The sequence below is a fragment of the Procambarus clarkii genome, chromosome 10, assembly GCF_040958095.1.
Source record: "Procambarus clarkii isolate CNS0578487 chromosome 10, FALCON_Pclarkii_2.0, whole genome shotgun sequence".
NCBI lineage: Eukaryota > Metazoa > Arthropoda > Malacostraca > Decapoda > Cambaridae > Procambarus > Procambarus clarkii.
Window position 1 is genome coordinate 39,543,791 of NC_091159.1, and position 19,623 is coordinate 39,563,413.

Genomic DNA, 19,623 nt, shown 5'->3' on the forward strand with positions numbered 1-19,623 from the left:
ACAGAGAGTTTAGTGGGGCTGTGTACTGAACGACAGCTTCTGGGAAACTGATTCATCTGTTATGCAGTACAAATGAGTACTGAATTTGAGTGCCAAACAAACGTTCGACTACCGAGCGTTTTTATTCTCAAATAGTGATCGAGTGCCAGATTGTTCAATTTAGGAACTGTTCGAGTGCCGAGGTACCAATGTACTCTACTACATTTGGTTTTCAGAAAAGATATATTGGTATATTAATAATATACTTTACTGCATTATCATTTTAGAATGAACTAGTTTAGAATTAGTGCAGATTTGGCAACATTGACAAGCTAATAAATGTTTTATACTTTACATTAACATTTACCTTTTATGTCATAATTTAATTTCAGACATAGATGAATGTGAGGCCATTCCTGGGCTGTGTGAAGGTGGTCGTTGTATCAACAGTATTGGATCTTTCACATGTGAATGTCCTGAGGGCCAGACCAGGAATCCAGAGACAAATGCCTGTGAAGATCGTAATGAATGTAAAGATACTGATGTATGTCTAAATGGACACTGTGTCAATACTGATGGCAGCTTCTACTGCAGCTGTAACACGGGTTTTATTCCTAGCCAGGATCGTACAAGTTGTATAGGTATAGCATTATGATTTGTCGTCATGATCTGTAAATGCTTTGCTATCTTCTCTCTATCTATACAAGATTTAATGCATGTGGTACGATCTACTCATATACTTGTGTGTGTGTGTGTGTGTGTGTATGTATGTATGTATGTATGTATGTATGTATGTATGTATGTATGTATGTATGTATGTATGTATGTATGTATGTATGTATGTATGTATGTATGTATATATGTGTATATATATATATATATATATATATATATATATATATATATATATATATATATATATATATATATATATATATATATATATATATATATATATATATATATATGTATGTATGTATGTATGTTTGTCTTACATATATGTCATTAGCCTCCTTCCTCACCAGATGACTGAACCATCACTTTATTTGTTTTGACATATTCTGCTCCTCCACATGTCTTGCCTTATAATTTTATACCTTCTATATTCAGTACCTGTTTCTCTTTTGTATATTCCTCTCCATTACATAACCTTTGTATTACTCAAATTTTTGCTTTATATTCTATTCAATATTAAAAATGCTGTTCTTTCATTATAACACTCCTTCCTGGAAGTTGACATCACTGCTCCTTTGCCAGTTGACAACCCTACTCCTTTGCCTTTGGCATTCAAAGCTTTCTATAAGACATTCTGATCCATTCTATTATATATATAAACATGTTTATAATCTCTTTACATGTAACCAGAGTGAGCTTAAATATTCTAGTTAATTCTTTGGAAGAACTAGACAGATCGACACTTGAAACATTAACAATCATTCATATTTACCTGAATTTATCTGAGGGCCACTAATACTAGTGGCCTCGATAAGGACAGCAAACCGGCGGCTTGTCAAAGGTGCCCCCAGTTGCCATGATGATCTTTTCAATTTGTATTTTAAAACCCAACATAGTTTTAGCATTTACAGCTTTGATGAATAGGTGGTTCCATGGGTTTATAACCCTATAGGTGAAAAACCCAGCATTGAAGGTAGTGAAATGCCATTTTCTGGGTGAGCCCCGGAGTTTCTCTGGAGCTTATCAGGCTAATATATGTTATATTACACCAGGACATTAGCTATGGAGTTCAGACCTACCAGGGACCATGAACCAGAACCTGGCCCCTTCAGAGAGGTTTCAGGGAGCAATGGTCCTGGAAAACCTCCTTGTGGTTGAGGGATTTCCGTATCTGCCATCAACCGGGGTTAGGCACCCAGAAAAGTAGGCATAACAAAACAAACCCCACATGGTAAAAACAAACAGCAAAAACTGAACAGAGAGGTAGAACTCCCTACAATCCCAAGGAAACAAGCAAACGTAACACACTATTGCCGCGTTGCTCGTCCGCGCAGCCCTCCCCTCCCCGAGAGTGGGAGGGGGGGGACCTACCTTTCTGGGTGCCTAACCCCGGCTGATGGCAGATAAGGAAAACCTCAACCACAAGGGGGGCTTCCAGGGCCATTGCTCCCTGAAACCTCTCTGAAGGGCCCAAGTTCTGGCTCATGGTCCCTGGTAGGTCTGAACTCCATAGCTAATGTCCCGGTCTAATATAACATACATTAGCCCGATAAGCTCCAGGAAGCCGTAGGGGCTTCCCTCAGAAATCATCTTTTCTCAGTCCTACATTGTGGTGTTATCTTTTGTATGTATTATATGTATTATGTATTATATGTATTATAGTGTACTATTTGTATTATCTTTTTAAATTACAAAGTGGTCAATAACATTATCGCGCTCCCGGCAGAAGGCTCTGTAACTTTCCCCTCATGCACCGAGCATTTCGGTTGACCGCGCGGCGACACTGAAAAGTGTATACTCTTTTTGATCTGCTCACCTTAATTTTGCATGTATGTATTTAAATGTGGTATCAATTTGTTCACAAGAGAATGCTCTAGAGGAATATATATATAAAATTTCACCAAAGCCGACATGAGACCTGCACCAAATAAAAAACTATGGTGATCGTTAGCCTTGAGCGCCAAACAGCGATGAAATGTTTATGCTCTTTTCAGGTTTGTCAACCCCAGAATTGTTCTACATCGTTAATTTTGGTATCACTGTGATCGCAATAAAATTCCATACACAGACATATGAAAATAAAGTCCAAAACATGGGTGTGCCCCACCCACAAGACCGTGGGAAGTTGCCCAAGGGTTACCTGCTACCGCACACCCAACTGCATATCAGCTACACCCCCTACTGAAAAATTTATACTCTTTTCATGTTTTTGACCGTAATTTTCGATGTACGTGTTTCATTTTGGTATCAATGTGTTCTCAATGAAATGTTCTAGAGGAACATATGTATAACATGTCACTAAAGCTAATGTGATGCTGGCACCAAATAAAAAACTAAGTCGTTTGTTAGCCGTGCAGCGTGAACATGTTGCTACTCTTTTCAGGTTTATCAAGTCAAAACTTGTTCGATATCATTCTTTTTTGTATCACTGTGATTGCAACAAAATTGCCTACACAGACATATGCATATAAATTAGACAACATGGGGCGCATAACCCGCAATGACCCCTAAAGTCGCCAAAGCTTTACCCGGTCGGCCAAGTGCACAACACACTGGACTTGTGATCCTGTGGTCCTGGGTTCGATCCCAGGCGCCGGCGAGAAACAATGGGCAGAGTTTCTTTCACCCTATGCCCCCTGTTACCTAGCAGTAAAATAGGTACCTGGGTGTTAGTCAGCTGTCACGGGCTGCTTCCTGGGGGTGGAGGCCTGGTCGAGGACCAGGCCGCCGGGACACTAACAGCCCCGAAATCATCTCAGGATAACCTCAAGATAACCCGCTAGAGCACACTTAATGCCACACCAGCTACACCCAATACTCCCGACAAGCACAGCTACGTTGTTCATTGTGGTATCAAATTATTCGCAATAAACAGTCCTTAGTTGGTGGTATGGCTCAATATCCAGTTGGAATGTTAAAGGGAGATGTTTTCCAATAGAGATGTAAAGACCTAAGGCCAGATTCACGAAGCAATTACGAAAGTACTTACGAATGTCTACATCTTTCCTCAACCTTTTACAGCTTTGGTTATATTTATTAAACAGTTTACAAACATGAAAACTTCCCATCAACTGTTGTTATTGTTATAAACAGCCTCCTGGTGCTTCGGCGCTCATTAACTGTTTACTAATTGTAAACAAAGCTGCCAAAAAATGAGAGAAGATATACAGGTTCGTAAGTGGTTGTGTAACTGTTTCGTGAATCTGTCTCCTAATGTCCCAGACCACCAAACCTGCTTCCTATATAGCTGGGGACAGCATCAGCTTCAGGCAATCAGTTGTGGCTCCATCAGCCAGGATTAGTTCACCATGGGGTACTTGCAAGCACCTCTTTGTCAATTGATTCTAGACACCATTGTGGGTAAACATATCTGCCTGAAGTTCATATGTATAATGTAATATAGGCTAGAAGCAGGCATGGTTGTAGTGTTTAGTATTTTATTACATATGCTTTTCTCTAGGTCCATGACTGCTACATAAAAATTTCTTTATCATTGCTATGTATGTTTCTGATATTATCATTAATTATCTGATATATATCTATATTTTCACTCAATATTCTAAACCTGTTTGCTCTTAAGTCTTTGTACATTCTCCCAGTTTACTCAGCACCTGAATTATATACTTAGCAGACTAATTCCCTCGGCAACCTACACATTTGTTCTCGAGTTCAGCTTACGTGTCTGTTCTTTTCTTTTCTTAGGTATGATTTATTTCATTTATATTTTCTCCCTACTTTTTGTTCTTCCATTTCCATATGAGAAATACTGTGTGTCCCTTATCCAATCCTCATGAATCCTTCTGATTTTCTCATCATTGATTATACTGATGTATATTAATATGTATATTAACACATGTTAAGAATAATTTTCTGATAAAGTATGATATTTTTGACTCATTAATGTTATTAGAATTGAGTTCAGAGTAATGAAATAAACACAATTATTGATACAAACTAAAATTTATATTGGCCATACAGCATACAAACTGTTATTTACACACTTGTATGTATTATTTTAGCTATAATACATGTTACATAAATGTTTTTCCGTTTAAAGATGCTCGGCAGAGATACTGCTACACAGAGATCAGAGGCACTAATCGTTGCAGGAAACCTCTTCCAATTCCTCTTACTCAGCAAGCCTGCTGTTGCAGTAAGAATATGGGCAAGGCTTGGGGAGAGGGACCTAATGACTGTGCTCCATGCCCAATGCCTGGAGAAGGTAAGTTTGTATGAAGCAAAAATATCTGAGGTTTGATGTATAATTTTATACTGTGCTATATATAAAGTTGGGTAGAAGTTACATGAATATTTAAGAACAATATTTCTCGGACTTGTGGACACCATTTTAAATAGTACAAGGCTGATTTTTTCAGAACTCTATCAAAGGATTTGTCAAGCGACTGCATTCAAGCTTCCCCCTGTAGATGAATGTACAATAAATCAGGGGTTGTGTGGTGAAGGTGGCCGGTGTGTTGACACCACTGAGGGCTACACATGTCAGTGCTATGATGGCTTCACCCATAATGTTGTCACTGACAGATGTGAAGGTAAATTTTCCCTTTCTTCCTCTATGCATCATTACCCACAAGTTTCATAGTTCTTACTTCATTTCACATTTGCAGTTTCTGATTGTATTGAGTGTAACATAAGGATAAATTTATTTTTTGTTTGGAATGTAATACTTTTTAAATATCCATATTACATAGTCTGCTGTCATTACTACTGTGTAGTACTGTTGATTCTTCCTGAATGAATTTGCTTTATTCAAGCATACCAGATATGAAATATATGATGAAAATACTGAACTAAATGGTTTTTCAGAACACTAAATAAAAGATTATTTTGTGAAACATTCATGAGTTTATTGTATTTGCTAAGAAATGGTTTACAAAAATGTTGGCCCTGTCAGATGTGGATGAATGTCGGAGTGGGGCATGTCGTGGAGGTCAGTGCTACAATACTCAGGGGAGCTTCACATGTCGCTGTCCCATTGGCTTTGATATCTCCTCAGATGGGCGATCTTGTATTGGTATGTAATTCATCACAAAAAAAGTTTACACTTTATCTACATCATACAGCAAAGTAGTTTGAATAATCAGATAATGCTTAAGTCAGACAAATGTTTTTACTCTTAACTTTCATGTGAATTATGTTGAATGTCTCATATTTTAAAACCTGCATGAAATTATCACATCAGTAATCTTCTATTTATATGTACCTCTTAGATCATGATGAATGCAGTGAAACAGGGATGTGTGCTAATGGAATATGCACCAACATGGATGGGTCTTTCAAATGTGTGTGCAACTCTGGTTTCATCCTCTCCTCTTCTGGTTTTGCCTGCATAGGTAAGTTTATTAACTAATCACTATTATGAATATTTTTAAAGAGAAATAAAAACATTGCTAAATTTGTAGTGAGACAGGCTTCATGCACCTATTATTGACCCTGATTAGTATTAAATTTGAATATGTCCAGATGACTGAAGGAATAAAATAAAAATAGCTATTTTAATGTAGTAAGGATTTTAGCATCTAGTAGTAGAAGGGCACAGACAAGATTTTGCAAACTTTATTTATTAAGATTATCAGAAGGCCAAGATACAGGGATCCAGTGTCAAGTGAAGCTCTAGAATGCTGGAGGCATTTGGCAACAATTTGGCTACTGATCCATGCCATGGCATTTGGCATAGATCAGTAGCAATAGATAACATTTCTGCTACTTGGAGGTTTGGTTGTTGATATCAGTGTATCTGGTAATGGGCAAGTAACAAGTCGGTGCCATGACATTGGGATATTTACTGAGGCAATGATGAGAAGTGATACTGGTGAGATAACATGGACTAATTCAGTTGAAGTGAGAAATACTGACTCCTGCTGCTGAAGAGAAATGACTTAAAACATAAAAAGATGTTGTTGTTGTGAAATGGTGAAGGTCTTGAGCCTGAAACAGGCAGGAAGAAGTGAACCTAAGGCTTAGTGGAGGTTGTGTGCTTGCGGGGTTGAGCTTCGGCTCTTTGGTCAAAGAGTGTTTATTAGCTTCGGTAGCAGTTCTCTGCCAGGTGTTGACTTCTGTCTGTTTATATACAGTATTCAAAAAGTTAGAGTTGCACCTCTCCAATGTATGCAAGGTTGTAGTCAACCTAACCCAGCACCAGGCAAAATAAAAGTACAGTGGAACCTCTGGTAGCAAACATCCCTCTTTACGAATTTTTCGGGTTACGAACTCAATTTCTTTGGAAAATTTGAATCGAGTTACAACCTATGCCTTGCCATGTGTTTTTGTTCATGCACATATCGGTCGACCGGGCACGTGGTTCCTGGTGGCAAGGGCAACTGCGTTTCAGTTTACCAGTGCCTCCCGCGTAGTGACGATTGCACTTGAATTCTTTGTAAAGAATTTAATTGCTTTTCTGCTTTTTTTATTTTTGAACATAAAAGTAATTATTATATATCACACCATGGGTTTCAAGAAAATCAGTGGTATGGTTTAACCTAAAAAAACACATGTGAGGATGACCATAGAGGAAAAGCAAGAAATCATTTGTGAACATGAAAATGGTACATGGGTTGTTGAACTAGCTAGGCAGTACAACAAATCTATCTCAAAGATCTTATCTTGAGGTTATCTTGAGATGATTTCGGGGTTTTAGTGTCCCCGCGGCCCGGTCCTCGACCAGGCCTCCACCCCCAGGAAGCAGCCCGAGACAGCTGACTAACACCCAGGTACCTATTTTACTGCTAGGTAACAGGGACATAGGGTGAAAGAAACTCTGCCCATTGTTTCTCGCCGGCACCTGGGATCGAACCCAGGACCACAGGATCACAAGTCCAGCGTGCTGTCCGCTCGGCCGACAGGCTCCCCCACTGTACTTGCTAAGAAAAAGGGCCTTATGAGTGCTAAAGTGACAAAAGGCATATCAACAATCACGAAACAAAGAACACAAACACTTGAGGATGTTGAAGCGTTATTATTAATTTGGATACACAACAAGGAGTTAGCGGGTGATAGCGTTTCAGAGGGCATCATTTGTGAAAAAGCAAAGTTACTGCATGAAGATCTTATAAAGAAAACCCCTGGAACGAGTGATGCAGATACAAAAGAGTTTAAGTTGAGCAGGGAACGGTTTGAGAAATTCAGAAATAGTGGCATTCATAATGTAATTATTATTACCTAAGTGTAATTACCTAAGTGTAGTTACAGGATGAGAGCTACGCTCGTGGTGTCCTGTCTTCCCAGCACTCTTTGTCATATAATGCTTTGAAACTACTGACGGTCTTGGCCTCCACCACCTTCTCACCTAACTTGTTCCAACCGTCTACCACTCTGTTTGCGAAAGTGAATTTTCTTATATTTCTTCGGCATCCTTGTTTAGTTACTTTCAATCTATGACCTCTTGTTCTTGAAGTTCCAAGTCTCTGGAAATCTTCCCTATCAATTTTATCAATTCCTGTTACTATTTTGCACGTAGTGATCATATCGCCTCTTTTTCTTCCATATTCTAGTTTTGGTATATTGAATGCCTCTTACCTCTCCTCATAGCTTTTGTCCTTTAGTTCTGGGAGCCACTTAGTGGCATGTCTTTGCACCTTTTCTAGTTTGTTGATGTGCTTCTTTAGATATGGGCACCATACAACTGCTGCATATTCTAGCTTTGGTCTAACAAAGGTCGTGAATTTTTTTTTAGTATTTTGCCATCCATGTATTTAAAAGCAATTCAGAAGTTAGAAAGTGTAGCATAGGCCCCCCTCACATAATATTCTTTATGTGATCTTCAGGTGATAGTTTTCTATCTAGAACCACCCCTAGATCTCTTTCTTTATCAGAATTCTTTAAAGATTTCTCACATAATTTATAGGTTGTGTGGGGGGTCTATGTTCTCCTATTCCACATTCCATAACATCACACTTATTTACATAAAATTCCATTTGGCAAGTGGTGCTCCATATACTATTCTGTTGAGGTCTTCTTGAAGGGCATGACAATCATCTAAGTTACTTATCTTCCCTACCATCTTAGCATCATGAGCAAACATGTTCATATAATTCCGTATTCCATCTGCTAGATCGTTTATGTAGACAATGAACATTACTGGTGCATGAACTGAACCCTGCGGTACTCCGCTTGTGACATTTCTGCAGTCCGATACACTTCCTCTTATTACTGCCCTAATTTTTCTATCAGTCAGAACATTTTTCATCCATGTTAGAAGCTTACTAGTCACCCCTCCAATGTGTTCCAGTTTTCAGAACAACCTCTTATGTGGAACTCTGTTGGAAGCCTTTGAATATTGCTGCCAAAAAAAAGAAAGAAAACTAATCAGCCACTGAAATACGATAAGTAAAATGATTTTCGCAGCAACTGTCGGCCTGGAATAGACTGCTGCGGGGTGACTGCTTTATCATCCATTATAAATTTGTCAGTATTTCTCCCTCCATCTCTGCCAAAGTATTCCACATACAATTTTTTTTATTTTTTTGTGATCAGGGAATGCATTTTAACAATATTATGACAATTTTTGTGGGGGAAATTAATATTTACTTATGCACCATGGCATTGTTAGAAGTAATTAGTGCACAGCCTGAAGGTTAATTAAACTCTAAAGGATAAATTTGTAAGTTTCTTTTATATTTCATTTTCATTTTCAGATATTGATGAATGTGAGGAGAACCCGCTTATCTGCTTGTCTGGTCGATGCGAAAACCTTGAAGGGTCATATCGTTGCATTTGTAATGATGGCTATACTCATGCCACTGATGGAAGTTTTTGCACTGATGTTGATGAATGCGGTGAGACAGGAATGTGTGAACACGGTTCCTGTGTCAATGTAGATGGCTCCTTTAAATGTGTGTGTCAGCCTGGATATACCTTGGCTCCCAGTGGCAAAACATGTATTGGTATGTCTTGACTTTTTGTTACTGTATTGTTTGTATTACAGTACAACATAAATTCATTACTAACATTATCTTTGGATAAAATTTATCAGTAAGAGAGGTATTATAAACAGAGAATAAGTCATGATAACATGGATGAGTATTAGATGTCCTCCCCACAAATATGAAAAGAAAGTGATTATGATTTGGTCTGTCTTGAACCCCTTTAAAGTACAGGATGGATCAAAATGTCATCACTTTCCTTTCTTTTCATAAATGTGGGTTGGGTGTTATTATTGTAACTAATAGAATGTAATCATCTTGTTTGAATATGTTGTATTTACCAGCTCTGCATATCATAAAAATTTTGACTTAATAACTTTGTTTTAATGATTAATTCAGCTGTAGTTTATGTACTAATTAGAGATTAATTGTCAAAGATCTGGACGAGTGTGCCTCAGGACCATGTAAGAATGGTCGCTGCATCAACACTGACGGCAGCTTCCAGTGTGAGTGCCCACCAGGTTTCACTTTAGGTGTTAATGGTGTCACTTGTCTAGGTAAGTTCCCATTTTAATATTCTATAACATTCCTTTGTTTAATTGATGTTAATTGTAAAAATTGAAATGTTCATATGCACTTATCATTTATTTTTTAAATATCTGATTTTGTTTTATTGAGCTGGTGTTATTCAGTTAGGGGTTTTTCAAGCAATTTTAAAGTAAAAATTTCTTGCAATGTTGCAGACACAAAATTGGACTTCTGTTATGCTGTGTATCGTGATGGACAGTGCTCCAACCCATCAACCACACCCACCACTAAGTCAGCCTGTTGCTGCTGCACTGTGATTCTTGGCCAGCCTATGGGCTGGGGAACACCCTGCCAGTCGTGTCCTCAGACAGGCACTCAGGAGTTTCTATCACTCTGTCCACATGGAACAGGCATCACTCATGAAGGCCATGGTAACATTTAAATTCATCATCAGTAAAAATTAAAATTGTCAGGTATAATACAGCAATGACATATTTTAAAATATTTCATTAAGGACTTATGCTACTTTAATATAATAGTTTTTATGGAATTAAAATCCAGTTATAGTACTATGTCCTGCCATCTGTTAAACTTTTGCATCCCCCAGAACTGGCCTTGAAGTCCTCAGTGCCTATAGTTAGTGCCATTTTTTCAGCTACACAAAGTTACTGTATACCATCAACAGCCGGTCATAGTCTTCAGTGTTGCATATATCACTGGTAAACAGAATCATGAAAATTCTCAAGCTCACCATTTAGTTCACAAATTATGAGATGCTATCTACTTTTTTTTTATGTCAGAAACTGCACTAATACCAATGCCATACTCATTTGCTAGCTGATTCCCTTCTCAGCTTCAATCACATTTCTCTAATATCTTGATCTTATCCAAGGCAAGGAAGTTCCTCTTATCATAGTCTAATGTACCCATACTTCTTTTGCTACATGACATGGATTCAAGTCAGTGAAAATGCTTGAGTAATAAAGTTAGGCACACTCGCCCATGAAGAATGACAGTCATTATGCTTCCCTCTCACAGATCTGAATGTCTCAAAAAAATTTTATATAAACAAAAACAAACTTGCTTGTACAACATTTAGTGTAGTGCAAGCTTAGAAAAACATTTATAAAATGTAAATACATTATTATGAATAAAATTTACAAATAAATAAGCAAGAATTTAAGGAATAGGGCACTTTATATGATGAACTGGCAATCCAGATTTAATTGCAGTTGTCTCAGAAATTCAGATATTTTCTTAAAAGATCCAAAATTCAAAGAAAAAAGCCAGTAAGTGTATTTGATATGTTATTTAGGGGGGGCTCCATTATATAGACGTCCAAATCTTTGTGGAATCATTGCATATACATTTGGACCATTTGTTCATTTGGGCCATCTGGTGGCCAGCGAGCGATGCTAATTAGCAGTTTGACCTAGACAGTATGTGTACATAGTTTACATCAGAGTTGCAAAAGTTGTCCAGTCAGTTGCTTGTTTTTGTGCAGTCTACTTTTCTAATGGAGTTTCTTTTGGTACTGTGGTGATCTTGTATCCCACAGACCTTCCTATTAGGAAAGGGTGGCACATTCTGGTCCTAGCTTGGATTCTGACACTCTTGTCCACCCCACTCTTTTCTTCCCTCCTGTTCCTGAAGGTTGAGGTTTCCCGACTGCTTGCAGCGAACAAAATCTGGTCCACAATTAAAATGGATGCAATGGGAGGATTTCAATCCAATTATTACCCACTGTTGTAGTTTAGGATATCTAGGGAGGATTTCAAACCAATTATTATGCACTGCAGTAGTTTAGGTGTTCAGCTAATGAAGATAATTCCACAATGTGGATTTTTGGTGCAAATAAACGTTTTTAAACTTTGATTAAATTTCCTGGGGGAGACCCTTGTGGCTCACTGAAGCTATCATGCTTGACCATCTACTAGGTCACATCAGCCAAGGAGTTCTATAGGCCTACCTGGGACCAACACCATAACCTGGCTCACTCAAAGAGGTGCAGGGGTGCGGTGTCATTTATTTTCGCCACTTCACTGGGAAAGTCAATCAGAAAGTCAAGAGTCAAAACATGCCACTGGTGGCTTCAAAGAGGCTGATGCCTCAAAATCAGCCTAGAGAATTTCCTCAACTATATAAGCAAATGTTTGAAGTTTCTTGAAACTATCATGAGCTTGTTTTCCCCACCTTTCCCACTTATTTGAGGGGGCGAGGGGAAGGTACCTTGCTGTCAGCTGGTGTCTCAACCCCAGTTCTATAGATGATATTGTTGATTTATTTTATTTTTATTATTTATTTATTATATATACAATACAAGAGTTCTTACATTCTTGTACAGCTGCTAGTATGCATAGCATTTCAGGCAAGTCCTTAATCCTATGTTCCCTGGAATACAATCCCGCAAAAAATCGTTTAACAACCAGGTACCCATTTTACTGTTGAGTTAAACAGAGGCTACAGTTAAGGATTTGCGCCTAGTAAAACCTCCCCAGCCACGATATGAACCCAAGACAAAGCGCTCGAGAAACGCCAGGCGAGCGTCCTAATTAATAATTGTAAACAAAGCCGCCAAAGATTGAGAAAAGATGTACAGGTTCGTAAGTGCTTGCGGAACTTCTTCGTGAATCTGACCTGTTTTGCAGCTAAGTGGTAGTGTTTGCCCTTAGTAACATTTTATGTACACTGCAGTGCAGCATTAGCAAAGCTTTTAGGGTGCTTGGAGTTGCATGTGCACAGGGTTGCCTTCAGTGTGTGCTCCCTATCATTGCCAGGGTTATCTTCCCTAGACTATTCGGGAGCCACTTCCTTAGAGGTCTTCCTTACTAGTGGTGGCCATTGCTTAGGCGCATCATGTGCCACCGCTTCTTCCATGGTGGATGCTTTGTGTGTGGATCCTATTACCTTGGGCCCCCCTATTCCAAGGCTCGTCCTTTTCAGATTATCTGAAGCGTTATTAACACTTTCGCGCTCTCCGCAAAGGTCACTCAGCCAACCGAATGTGCGCGCTGCGTTTTTATCGCTTAAGCGTAAAAACAAAAATGTGTATACTCTTTTTACTCTTCTGACCTTAGTTCTCATGCTACGTATTTCATTTTGGTACCAACGTGTTCGCAATAAAATTCTCTAGAAGAACATCAGTACAAAAAGTCACGAAACGTATAGGGATACCAGCACCAAATAAATAACTACGAAGATGACTCGCCGTGAGCGCCCATCAGCAACAAAATGTTTTTACTCTTGGGATTGTAATCACCTCCACACTTATTCTACAGCGTTAATTTTGGTATCAATGGACTCGCAATGAAATTCCCAACACGGTGATATGAATATAAGCGTAGAATAATGATGCGGCCCGCCCGCAAGAGTGTGGGAAGTGGTGAAATTGTTACCCGGTATCGGTGACGGGACGACGCACGGCGCTTTGAAAGTTTATACTTATTTCACTCTCATGACATTAATTTTCTATGTACGTCATTCATTTTTGTGTCAATGTGTTCGCAATAGAATGTTCTATGTGCCCATAGGTAAAAAATATCAACAAAGCGTAAGTTAGAATAGCGCCAAATATAAAACAACGCTGGAACATATCAGTGAGCGTCAAACACACACGAAATGTTTTTACTTTTGTTATGTTTGTCAAGTTTATACTTGTTGCACACAGTTATTTTTGGTTGTATATTGATCGGAATAAAATTCCCTAAACAGACATATGCATATAATACAGGATATCATTACCAGTATAAACGGCTAAAGTCACCCACCTGCAACCCGTTTGGGACAAAATACCATTTGATCGAAGTTATCCACATCTTTCATGAACTTATTGTACCATGCAGCCTAGTGGTGAGAAAGAGAGCCTCATAGCGCGCAGTTTGAAACAAACCCAAAGTAAATCGGATAAAAATTGAATTTTATACAAATATTTTAAAAGAGGACTCAACTTTATGTCCACTATGCGTTAGCGTTAGACGAAACAGGACGCGCCGGCTGAATATGTTCTGGACTGATATTTGGGTGCAGGGGTTTTGGAGGTCTAACAGGGCTGGCAATCCAGTACCTAGTTCCTGGGCCTCAGCACCCTTGTGTGGCTTTGGGTAGTGTCTCTTGGCTGAGGGTCTAATCTTTTGTCATGATTCCTGCAGTGGTTCCTCCTTCCTGGTGAGTTCCCATTTGTTTCCTTCTCTGTGGGTAGTTAGCTTCAGGAAGCTACAAGGGGCTTGCTCCAGAAAGCCAGCATTGAATGTAATGAAATGCCAATTTCTGGGGGAAACTCGGTGGCTCCTTGATCTCCCTCTCTTCCAGGTCATCGGATGGTTGTCTACATCTGCTCTACAACTGTGGCTGAGGTGCTGGCTGACAGTGAGGCTCCTCCCACTCTCCTCAAATGAGTGGGGAAGGTGGGGTGAACAAGAGACTTCGATCATTTTTGTACATAGTTGGGGGAGTTCTCTAGGCGGGTTTTGAAACTTCAGTCTCCTTTGAAGTCAGCAGTGGTTTGTTTTGATTGACTCTCTGGTTACCTTTCCTTGTGAGGTGGCAAAAATAAATGTCACTGCCCCCTGCACCTATCTGACTGGGCCAGAGTTTTAGCCCATTCAGAAAAGGCTAGTCCCGGTAGGCCTTTAGAAATGCGTGACCGATGTGACCTAGTACATAATACCATATCAGCAGAGGAGATTTTTAACAGTTCTGACAAGTAATAGTAGTAGAAATAACAATATAGGTCTGCTAAAAATAACAGCAGCAATAATAATCAGTATTAAGTGTTATTATAGTTGTATTAATTTCTGACTAATTATTATTCACACCAAACATTTTACCAATCTCTTGTAGATATCAACGAGTGTGCGTTGAACCCAACCATTTGTCGAAATGGTGCCTGTGAGAACTTGGAAGGAGGATATCGCTGCATTTGTAATCCAGGATACATGGTGGACGACAGTGGTCGCCTCTGTCACGACATCAACGAATGTGCCATTGACAATTTGCTGTGCGATGGTGGCCAGGTAATTATAATACACATTTACGATTCTCATTTTAGGGAATTTTTTAGTGCAAATTTTATGATTTAGTATTGTATTCTTGATTTTACTGATAAATAGAATTCATAATTTATATTCAGTGAGTCTTAGAAATTTGTCATTTGATCTGAAATGTTATTTGGTTTGTAAAGGCCAGAGGAATGTGACTGTAATAATGACAATATTTAAAAAAAAAAATTCTCCAACTAATAGGTCTAATGTGCAAAATATAGTTTCTACATATTTACCTGAATTTACCTGAGGGCCAACAACAGGTTAGTGGCCTCGAGGAGGACAGGAAGTTGGTGGGTTGTCAAGGGTCACCCAATTTGTTCTAATGATTTTTTTCAAGCTGGATTTTAAAGTTTAACAGAGTTTTGGCATTAATGGCTTAGGTGGGTAGGCAGTTTCATGGGTTTATAACCCTATGGATGAAAAGCATTTCCTGTTTTCAGTCCTACATTGTGGCTTCTTGAACTTGAAACCACTACTCCTTGTTTGTCTTGCTTTTGACTTCTCCAAAGAAGCTGTCTTTCTGAATTTGAGGTCCAAAATGTCCAGATGCATAGAGTGGAGGTGGTCAAATCAGTGAAGTTATCACTAGCTTAATTCTATAATAGAGATAGAGTCATGGAAAAATGCCTGGGATCAGACACCGAGCAAGCAGCATCTGAAACCAAGGCTGAGCCATCCGTGAGCCAAAAAGATCACCCTCCCCGTGTAGGACTTCAATTGCCCCAGGAGCAACAGTCCGATTGGGGTAAAGAGGTACAGGAACCCCTCACCTTGACCAATCCAGCCCAAAGGCATCTCCCGCAAGGGCCTCACAATTGGGGAATGGTGCCGCATACAGAGGAAGCCACCAAGACCATGCCGATGTAGACCTCATCATTTTGGGCATCTGGATGTGGGGCATCCAGGTACCCAAATTCCCTGCAAAGCCAGAGGAAGGAGGTGGCATTGAAGGTCCATTCTGTGGAGGCAAGAAAGAACTGGGACAGACCATTGGTGAGGACATTGGACATTCCCTGAACATGAATGACAAAGAGAACCAAACCCAGAGAATCCAGCAGATGAGCTACACTCAGAGTCCAGCTACAAAGAGGCAAGGACCGTAGCAAAGCCCCTAGTTGAGACAATGAACTTTGGGAGAACAGTCCGAATAAAGTGGCATTACAGAGCCTAGAGGAATTTGAACTCTCCACATCGCATACCACATGGCCACAAACTCCAGAACAATACTCTGCATCTGACAAAGAAGAGGAGAAGGCTAGCCAGTGAGTGTTGGTCACAAAACCCCAACCAAGAGCTGAGGCATCCATGAACACTTCAAGTGAGTGTGGAAAAAAGGTAGCAGAGGCCTGAACCCCGAAAAGCCAGAGGAGAAAGCCAATGGCGCAGTAACCAGTGAAAAACCACCGGAATCCACAATAGTACTGTATATAATAATACAGTAATGACAAAGTTTTCTCTAGTTCAAATGATTTGGGACTTTGCTCATAAGAAACTACAAGTTTCATTTTAATACTACTATATATAAAATATAAATACATTCTTGTAAATATGGTTTATATTACAGTGTCGTAATACGCCAGGGAGCTACCAGTGTATCTGTCCATCTGGAACACAGCTCAATCCCAGCACACATGTGTGTGAAGATGTTGATGAATGCAACGAGCTTGGGGAGGATGCCTGTGTAGGTGGCACTTGTGTCAATGTCATCGGCTCGTATAGGTGTGAGTGTGAAGAAGGAACAATTCTCGACTCGACTGGCAGGTATTGCATTGGTAAGATACTATATCCTCTAACTGCTAATTTAAATAACAAGTTGGGCCTATGAGGTTGCTACTAACACAGCTGCTATTTATTACCACCCATGGGCCAATAAGCTTTGTGCTGTTCCTTTATTATGATGTTCAAATGACTGGTTGATTTGATATACAGTACTTCATTATAGCCATATGAACATAGTATACACATTATGTAACTTATAATTGAATTTTATACATGATGATTATCGCATTGGCATAGTATCATTTGTGACAATTACTGCAGTTGCATGTACTGTGATATATTTATATAATAAAATGTGTGAACCATTGCTATACTCAAAAAGTATGGTGTGTATATTAATGATTCAATTATTATGGTCATAAAACGACAAACAAATGGTTTTGCTATTATTATACTATATACACACGTTATATATAAGTATCTGCACGTTTTGTTTACCATAACAAACCACTTAGTTTGTATGGTGAGTACAAACAACAAGAGTGGCCACCACACACCAGCCAGCAGACGCCACCTCCTTCACCAAAATCTCCCTCGCCAACATTCCTCTTCCCACCACACTGTTTTTGCTTTTATTACACTATATACAGATGTTATATATAAGTATCTACATGTTTTGTTCACCATAACTGTACAACTAAGCTGGTATGGTGTCCAAACAACATTGTGAAAACACAAATGTGCATGACAAGTCACACAGCAGCTAGCAGACGACAGCACGTCACCCCCTCCCTCACCAAAATGGCTCCTCCTAGCATACTTTGTTCTGTTTTTACACTATATACACACATTATATATAAGTATCTACATTTGTGTTCACCATAGTGAACCACTAAGTTGGTATGGTGAGTCCAGACAAAAACAGGTTGCCAAACAGAGTCAGCAGACGATGCTGCCTCCCTCCCTCACGTAGATTACTCCTCCCACCATACTCTTTGTGGTGTTATTACACTATTACTGTATACATGTTTCATATATATAAGTACAGTATCTGCATGTTTTGTTCACCATAACAAACCACTAAGTTGGTATAGTGAGTTCAGACAATAACATAGGTCGCCACACAGTCAGCTGATGCTCCCTCCCTCCCTCAACAAGATTACTCCTTTCACCATACTCTGCACAGTGCTAATTATCACCACAATCCTGCTATTATCAGAATCCTGGTAATTTCTGTGGGGAGCCCCTACGGCTCCCTAGAGCTTATCGGGCTAATGTATGTTATATTAGACTGAGACATTAGCTAAGGAGTTCAGACCTACCAGGGACCAGCGCCAGAACCTGGCCCCTTCAGAAAGGTTTCAGGGAGCAATGGCCCTGGAAAACCCCCCTTGTGGTTGGGGTTTTCCTTATCTGCCATCGACCGGGGTTAGGCACCCAGAAAGGTAGGCATAACAAAACAATCCCCACGTGGTAAAAAACTAAAACAAAAAATCGAACAGAGAGGTAGAAACTCCCTACAATCCCATGGAAACAAGCAAACGAGCAAACATCACACTTTACTGCCGCGCCGATCGTCCGCGCAGCCCTCCCCACCCCGAGAGGGGGAGGGGGGAAGCCCCGGACCTACCGCGCTGGCTGCCTAGCTTCAGTTTGTAACCTAATGTCAACTGGGATAGACGCTTCTCTGGCCTCAGTTTCCTAGGCGGTGTTTGCCTTGTGTGGTGTTCACTGCCATGTGCTGTGTTGTGCAGTGGCCAGGAGTACCTCATCAGTGCCGGGGCTTCATGCGCTTAGGGCTTCCTTCCCTAAGTGCCCTGTGAATACTGCCCTTGCGTGACAGGGTTATCTTCTCCTGGGGCGTTCGGGAATCATTCCCATAAAGGTTCTTGCTGCTTGGCATTTGCCTCGCCCTTGGGGCCAGCTGGGGCTTGGGGCCCTTGTTTGGCCCTGGGTAGGGACTGGTATTGTGCTAGTTAGGGTGTCAAGGTGTTGCGCGACCTGCCATCTAAGCGGCGACCGGTTCCTGTTGCCTCTGGAGACGGTGTACTTTTGCAGGGTTTTTCTTTTGTTTTTATTTTTATTTGCCTGGTGGGGGTCTGCCTAGTGTGGCTATAGTTCCACTGGTAGTGTTCGGTGGCCCTCTGCTAGGCCCCTGTGATTGTACACGTCTCAGGGGTTTTCAGTGCTATCCTCAACCCTCTTGTTATTTTTGGGTTTCTTAACCAGTTAGCAACACCTTGCCCGGGCTTCCCGTAGCAGTCAGCCTACGGGCCCTGGAAACCCCTGTCTGGGCTCGGTGGACCATTGAATGTGTCTTCCGGGTTCCAACCCGTCTTGTACGGGATCGTTGGTTGCTGTACCTTTGTCTCCGGGTGACAGTCGCCACTTTTACCTCCGTCATGCTGCCTGTTGGGTCACTGACACCTTGACTCGGAGTCTTGCGAGAGAGATTCTCTGCTTATTCTCCAGTACCTTCCTGATGTTATTACAGTTCAGAGTACAGGCAGCATCCGTGTTACAAGCTAGGTTAGGTTGCTGCAACACGCTAGGTTGGTTTCCCACTCAGATGCCCAGGGGCCGCCCCGTTTTGGTTAGGTGCTGTTCGCCCCTTTCCCTCCCTGTTCCCGGCTCCGGACCATCTGCGGGTTTCAGGGTCGGGGGGTTTAGTTGGGGCCGGACTCGAGCGGTTTTCGGGCTGCCCCGTTCGGGTTGGGGACGGAGGTTTCGAGCATGTTCCTCCTGCCAAGGCTTCTGGGTCTTACCAGCGGCCCTTCTTGCTGCCTTTCCATGGACTCTTC

At 40.5% G+C, this 19,623-nt stretch overlaps 1 protein-coding gene across 1 annotated transcript in view; it reads left to right on the top strand.

The window, feature by feature from the left end:
• LOC123745507 (fibrillin-2) overlaps positions 1-19,623 on the top strand; it is a 196,791-nt gene that overhangs the window by 1,034 nt on the left and 176,134 nt on the right. Inside the window, 10 exon segments of the mRNA XM_069322332.1 lie at positions 372-620; positions 4,712-4,876; positions 5,031-5,204; positions 5,567-5,686; positions 5,883-6,005; positions 9,306-9,554; positions 9,971-10,090; positions 10,277-10,492; positions 14,901-15,073; positions 16,668-16,915. Coding sequence (XP_069178433.1) covers positions 372-620; positions 4,712-4,876; positions 5,031-5,204; positions 5,567-5,686; positions 5,883-6,005; positions 9,306-9,554; positions 9,971-10,090; positions 10,277-10,492; positions 14,901-15,073; positions 16,668-16,915 — 1,837 coding nt within the window.